The 6638-nt window shown below is 48.0% G+C and overlaps 1 protein-coding gene across 1 annotated transcript; it reads left to right on the top strand.

Moving 5' to 3' along the window:
* Positions 1-22: 22 nt before the first annotated feature.
* On the top strand, positions 23-5358 carry IL23A (interleukin 23 subunit alpha). The gene is made up of 4 exons (XM_077757505.1): positions 23-4022; positions 4249-4350; positions 4864-5010; positions 5116-5358. The coding sequence occupies exons 1-4, from the start codon at positions 3849-3851 to the stop codon at positions 5275-5277; spliced, it is 585 nt and encodes a 194-aa protein (XP_077613631.1). The 5' UTR covers positions 23-3848; the 3' UTR covers positions 5278-5358.
* The last annotated feature ends 1280 nt before the right edge of the window (positions 5359-6638 follow it).

Genomic DNA, 6638 nt, shown 5'->3' on the forward strand with positions numbered 1-6638 from the left:
GGGTGTCCAAGGTAAAGCACGGGGAATCGATTACTGGGTATTCCCAGCCTGTCTGGTCCACCCCCTCCTCCCCCGGTGCTCTTGTGAGCTGCTCCGCCACCTCTCTCACCCTGTTGCCCACGAAACTCTCCGGCATTTCCTATCATTTCCAGGCATGGGAGAGAAAAAACGGAAGCGGGAGCCAGGTTCCAAACACGGCCCAACCAGCTGCCTCTTCTACGATTCTGTAGGCATCCATCTGAAACTCCCATCTGTGATTATCCCCTCCCCAGATGCTCCGGTAATAGTCCCAGAGAGCAAGACCCCTTGGCTATCAAATTCCCCTGCTCTCGAAGCTGGACATTATCCCTCAGAGGGGGATGAGAGCAGCAAACTGGGACATTTGCTTACCCCCAAACTCTTAACAGATTTAGCGTCAGCAGTTATTTTTAGCGATTCTTGGGGTCTAATTCTGAGCGTGAACTGTTTTTGGAATGGGGCCAGGTTGCGAGAGGTGTCCAGAGCAATTTAGCTCAGTTTGTAACGGCCACACAGAGGGCCTGTTTGATGGGAGGAATTTCTCTCGGAGGATACAGTATTAAAGCATTTCTCTCTCTCTCTCTCTCAATAAAGCCTGCTAAATAACGCTGTAGTAAGAGGACTCCAGAATTTTTTTTTTTTTCAAAAAAAATTTTAGTGTTTTATTTATTTTTGAGAGAGGGAAAGCGTGAGCAGGGGAGGGTCAGAGACAGAGTGAGACACAGAATCTGAAGCAGGCTCCAGGCTCTGAGCTAGCTAGCAGCAAAGAGCCGACGCGGGGCTGGAACCCGCGAACCGTGATATCATGACCTGAGCTGAACTCGGATGCCTAACCAACTGAACCACCAGGCGCCCCAAAAGGACTCCAGAATTTTGACCTCCAGGACTTAGAGGGTCCCTAGAGTCCACCAGAAGTCATAGAGAGAAAAATACCTTAACTCAGTGGGTCTCTCAAACTGATCTTACATCACAGGTCACTAGACTTAAAATCGTGGGAAAAGATGGGTGCTGAGAGACTAGACAGTTTGTAAACTTTGAGAAATTTCCATATTGAGGTCTCGGTTTGAGAAAGACTTAACAGACCTATGAGAATTACTGGGCCTGAGACACCTGGGCTAAATAAACTACTTTATAAAGATACTTTGTGTCCTGTCCAATGGAATGGAATGTTTGAGAAAGCGGGATCTGGGGTCGCCTGAGTGGCTCAGTCGGTAAAGCTTTGTAGGATTTCAGATCAGGTCATGATCTCGCTGCTAGTAAATTCAAAAACCCCACCCCACTCCACCCCACCCCCAGGCTCTGTGCTGATGGCTCCGACCCTGGGGTCTGCTTCCGGTACTGTATCTCCTCTCTCTGCCCCTCCCGCCCTCTTTTTTCTCTTTCAAAAATTAAATAAACATTTAAAAAAAGAGGGGGGGGGAGTTGGGCATGGAGGAGGGCACTTGTGGGGATGAGCACTGGGTGTTATATGGAAACCAACTTGACAATAAACGATTTGTTTAAAAAAAAAGAGAGAGAGATTGAGAGGTGCCTGGGTGGCTCGGTCGGTTGAGCATCCAACTTCCGCTCAGGTCATGATCTCACGGTTCATGGTTCGAGCCCCGCGTCGGGCTCTGTGCTGGCAGCTAGCTCAGAGCCTGGAGCCTGTTTCATATTCTGTATCTCCGTCTCTGATCCTCCCCTGCTCACACTGTCTCTCTCTCTAATAAATAAAACATTAAAAAAAATAAAAAAAATTAAGAGAGAGAGAGAAAGCAGGATCTGAAGCCAGAATTCCTCTCCTGGAATTCTGGCCACTCAGCTCTGATCTTGGGTAAATTACTTATCTGTTTCCTCATCTGTAGTATGGAGGTAATAACAGTACCAGCTCACTGGGTTGTGAGAATTAAATGGGTTAATACATAAAAAGTGCTTAGACCAAGGACTTGGTGTGAAGTGAGAGTTGGATATATATTAGCCATCATTATTAACTACCTAAAGGAATTTCAACTGGATTTGGAGTCTGGGCATCCAACTGGAAAGGCCTGCTTAGGAGTGTCTTGTGAATGTGATTTGCATAACGGTTGAGGCTCTGTTGACGTCAAGGGGTCACTGCAGTTCCAGGTCAGATCTAGTCCTGGAAGTAGTTCCTGCCACAGAACAGTCCCACAATCACCCCACTAACCTTGCTTCCTACCCAACTCTCGAAGCACCAGGAAGTGAAACAAAGCAGCAGAGCCCCGTGCCTCCAACTCACCCTTGTCTCTCCCATCCCCCAACACTCCACTTCCTCCTCCTTTTACCTTTCTTCTCCTATCCTTTAGGCCCCCCAAAATGGGGCCAGAGGTGGAAAGAACATAACAGACATTAAACAAGTGAAGTGAGCTCCCCTCCTTCCTTCTTCCATTTGTTTATACCATATGTAGAGAGAGGCAAACCATTTCCCACTCAGACTGAGATAACCTCTATGATGCTGGAAACATTTTATCCAAAGGATAGATTTACCACAGAGTCATAATATTTGAATCAGAAGTTTCACTGGGCAGTTTTGAATAGTTCCAAGGGAAGGGAGGCTTCTATCAAGGGTAAGTTTCTCAGAGAAGAAGGGTCAACCTCTTGGGAAGGCTTTAAGGACCATCTGTGTGGTCAGCCATGTCCTCATTCTGACGTCCAAATTGTTCTGGGACCCTCCACTGGGGTTGGGGCAGTCCCAGATTTGGACCACCCCCCACTCCCACGCCCAACCTCACAGTCTCAGCTGGCTCACTGAATGTTGCATCAGGGAGGGTGATGAAATCAGTGTCAGCGGATTTTACCCATGGATGCAACAGGCTGAAGGACTGGTCAGGGTCATTTACACAGTGCATCTCCAACTCCCCAGAATTCCTGGACTTCCTAACTGTGGGGTAGGGCCTGGGTGCTGGAATATCTAAATTTGACTCACAGCCTTTGCTTAAACTCGTATCCCAAAAGAACTACCACCTGAACCCCACAAATCCTATGAAACTTTGGGCCACTAAGGTTGAGGAATTAGATGATTCTTAGCAACAACTGTCTCCCCCTCCAGGCCTCCACTCCACAGTGAGGCCTGAAGCGGGAACAGTAATACTTTATACGGCATTATATGGCTTCTCAGTTCACGGAGTGCCTTCACATCCATTCTCTCCCAGTGAAAATAATTGTTGCCAAGGGAGAAAAAAGAAGCCCCCTTGTTCTTAGACACAGGGCACCAGAGGGGAACCAAACTTCATTCCAAACTGAGCTTGCTATCCTATTGGGAAATAAATGAATGTTTCCGTTTTGGCTTTTCCTCAGGCAGGAGGAGGTAAGGACGTTAGGTGGGGGGACATTAGATAAAGCTTTGAGAGGCAAAAAAAAAAAGAGGGAAAAGTTCAACAGGAAGAAACTTGAGACTAGATTCATTTAAATATTCATTTGTCTAACCCCCACCCCCTCTACAGCCATTTCGATTCATGGAGAGCATTACACATATGCCCCATCCCAGGCCTCCAGCCACAGCAACCACACGTCTCATTTCCCTTGGGACTAAGGCTGCATACCTGGGCTCTCCACAGAAGGGGATGATGCAGGGAGGGGAATCCCACCTGCTGTGAGTCACCTGCTAGTATAAAGGGCGGGCCTTACAATGCAAAGACCTTAAAAAGAGACTCAGAGACAAGGGGAGAAAAACAGCAGGAAGCAGCTCAGAAACTCCGTGAACAACAGAGGGAACCAAACCAGAGACACACAGAAGGCAGAGCATCAGGCTCCAGAGCAAAGGGAAGTGGGCAGATTCCACAGGGACTGGTGTGAAGCACAGAGCCAGCCAGATTTGAGAAGCAGGCAACAAGATGCTGGGGAGCAGGGCTATGCTGCTGCTGCTGCTGCTGCTGCTGCCACGGCCCTGGACTGCGAAGACCCGGGCTGTGCCCGAGGGCAGTAGCCCTGCCTGGGCTCTGGGCCAGCAGCTCTCACAGAAGCTCTGCACGCTGGCCTGGAGTGCACATCCTCCAACGGGACACGCGGTAAGTAGCAGGCTCTGGCACCAAATGGGAGCTTGTCCAAGCTCTCCAAGGCTTCCAAGGAGAGAAGACTCTGGCTTTGGATGGAAGCTGGAGGGTTGAAGGTCCTCAAAGAGTGAGAGAGGACAGGGAGTGGGGTTCCTGGAAGACTCCTGGGCCTGGGGTATTGGTGGACTTAGAAAGTGCTTCTCTTATCTCTTCACTCTTCCCACCCCTTCCCCCATTCCAGGACCTACCAAGAGAACAGGGAGATGACGAGACCGCAAATGATGTCCCCCACATCCAGTGTGAGGATGGCTGTGATCCCCAAGGACTCAGAGACAACAGTCAGGTAGTAAGAGGAGGCTGGACTACAAGGAAGAGGGGACTGGGACATCGTTGGGTACCATGGTGAATTAGTAAAAGTTGTATCTGTCCTTGTCCGTTCAGCCTGCTACAACAAATACCACAGACTGGGTGGCTTATAAACATCAAATATTTAGTTCTCACTATTCCTAATTTCTGGAAGTTGGATATCAGGGTACCAGCATGGTCAAGTGAGGGCCCTCTTCCAGGTTGCAGACTTCTCATTGTTATCTTTGAATGGCCTTGGGAGTTGTGTGGATCTCTTAGAAGAGCACTAATCAAGTTCCTGAAGACTCCACACTCATGACATCATCACCTTGTGAAGGTCCTATCTCCTAATACCATCACATTGGAGGGTTAGGACTCAACATATGAATTTTGTGGGGACACAAACATTCAGACCATGGCAGTGTCTAAGAATGGCAAAGAACCAGGTGGGTCTTTGGTAAATGGAGTAGGAGGGTATCTGATAGCTCTCACTGCTTTCTTTTCCCCCCAGTTCTGCTTACAAAGGATCCACCAGGGCCTGGTTTTTTATGAGAAGCTGCTGGGCTCAGACATTTTCACAGGGGAGCCTTCTCTACTCCCTGATGGCCCAGTGGGCCAGCTTCACGCCTCCCTCCTGGGCCTTAGGCAACTCTTGCAGGTATGAATGAGGGGCCTGGAGAATGGGGGCTTGCAGGTATCAGAGACAGGAACTGGAGGGTGAAGGATCTAGAATGTTCTCTGATTGTGTCCTATGTCCTTTCAGCCTGAGGGTCACCACTGGGAGACTGAGCAAACTCCAAGCCCCAGTCCCAGCCAGCCATGGCAGCGCCTCCTTCTCCGCTTCAAGATCCTCCGCAGCCTTCAGGCCTTTGTGGCTGTAGCTGCCAGGGTCTTTGCCCACGGAGCAGCAACCCTGAGCCCCTAAAGCCAGAAGCTTAAGCATGGCACCCAGATCTCCATGGCTCAGCAGTGCAAAAATGAATCAGGCCAGGAACCTGTGAGCCAACAAGTGAATTAATTAGTCCATTAATTCTAATGGGACTTGCAGACATTGAAGAATTCCCAACACTGACTAATTTATGACGCTGACCTAGGACAAAGTTGAGTATTTATTAACTAGAAAGGGAAAATTTGAGATTATTTGTCCTCATGGCAGCAGTTTGGGGAGAATTATTTATTATATTTATACTGAATTATGTACTTTTTTTTCAATAAAGACTTATTTATGTGAATAATTTCTAGGCTTGGTTGGGCAAAAAACAATATAGGGCTAAAGGACTACAATTTGCATCCTTCTACTCTGCAGGGCCCTAGTGAAGAGGGATATTTCCTCATGAGCCCCTGGTGTATAGACAGAGTAACTGGGATCTTTTTGCTCTAGATCCCTGTATAGCTAAACAAACTGAACAGGATTTCAAAGGGTTGAGATTAGGAAATTGAGAAAGGAGCCCCTAAATGTGGCTCCTTTTACTGCCTGACCCTGTTACTCATTACTTTCTTGGCCAAGAGTATATTTGGCTAGACAGGAGTCCTAGTCACTGCAGGATCAAAAATCAGAGCTGCTTTGACCAGGAAGGGCATTCCAGGAAGATGGCGGTAATTCCCCAAATTAATGGGATTCTCCCTTTATGGATATCTGTGGGCCCCATCAGAGGGTTGACTAGCCAAGGGGATATAAACTACTTTTGAAAGAAAGAGAAGGGGAAGGAGCTAGTGTGATCATTTCCCTTCCTTTTCTCCATAGTTGCAACATTAAAAAGGTATGGGATTTGGAGTCAAACAGACCCAGGCTGACATATTGGCTTTGTCACCAAGCAGCTAAGTGACAAAAGGCTAGTTCTACAACTGCTCACCACCACCCCCCAACTCATACAACCCCCCTGGAAGAATCTAAGGGACAGGAAAGGCTGTTCTAAACATGGAGGCTAGGAGAAAAACATGACAGGAGGGGCCTACTGGGGTGAGTGGAAGACAGGCTATGATTTGCTGATCTTGATCCTACGTGGCCTGCTGGTGTCTCCAAGGACATCAGTCTTTGTGAGCAGAAAAGTAAAGAAGTTCAGAGACGAAACACTTCCAAATCAACAAACACAAAGCTTACTGGCCACTTCTGCTCAGAAGGGCCTCTTTCTCAACAGGACTATTCCTCTAAAATATCAGCCAGAAAACAGCCACTTGTACAGGGCCCCACTTTCATTACATCTCAAGTTATTCTGGAAACACATTTTGGGGCAATGGCAGTTGTTCTGGGGTTCCGAATAACTACAGTGTGAGGTTTTTCTGGAG

This window comes from Crocuta crocuta, unplaced genomic scaffold (assembly GCF_008692635.1).
Source record: "Crocuta crocuta isolate KB4526 unplaced genomic scaffold, BGI_CrCroc_1.0 scaffold549, whole genome shotgun sequence".
Classification (NCBI taxonomy): domain Eukaryota; kingdom Metazoa; phylum Chordata; class Mammalia; order Carnivora; family Hyaenidae; genus Crocuta; species Crocuta crocuta.

Excerpts from the sequence above, each read along its gene's own strand:
- IL23A (XM_077757505.1), top strand. The coding sequence starts at position 3,849 with ATGCTGGGGAGCAGGGCTATGCTGCTGCTGCTGCTGCTGCTGCTGCCA. Across the intron at positions 4,023-4,248 it reads ATCCTCCAACGGGACACGCG|GACCTACCAAGAGAACAGGG; the intron begins GTAAGTAGCAGG and ends CCCCCATTCCAG. Across the intron at positions 4,351-4,863 it reads GACTCAGAGACAACAGTCAG|TTCTGCTTACAAAGGATCCA; the intron begins GTAGTAAGAGGA and ends TTTTCCCCCCAG.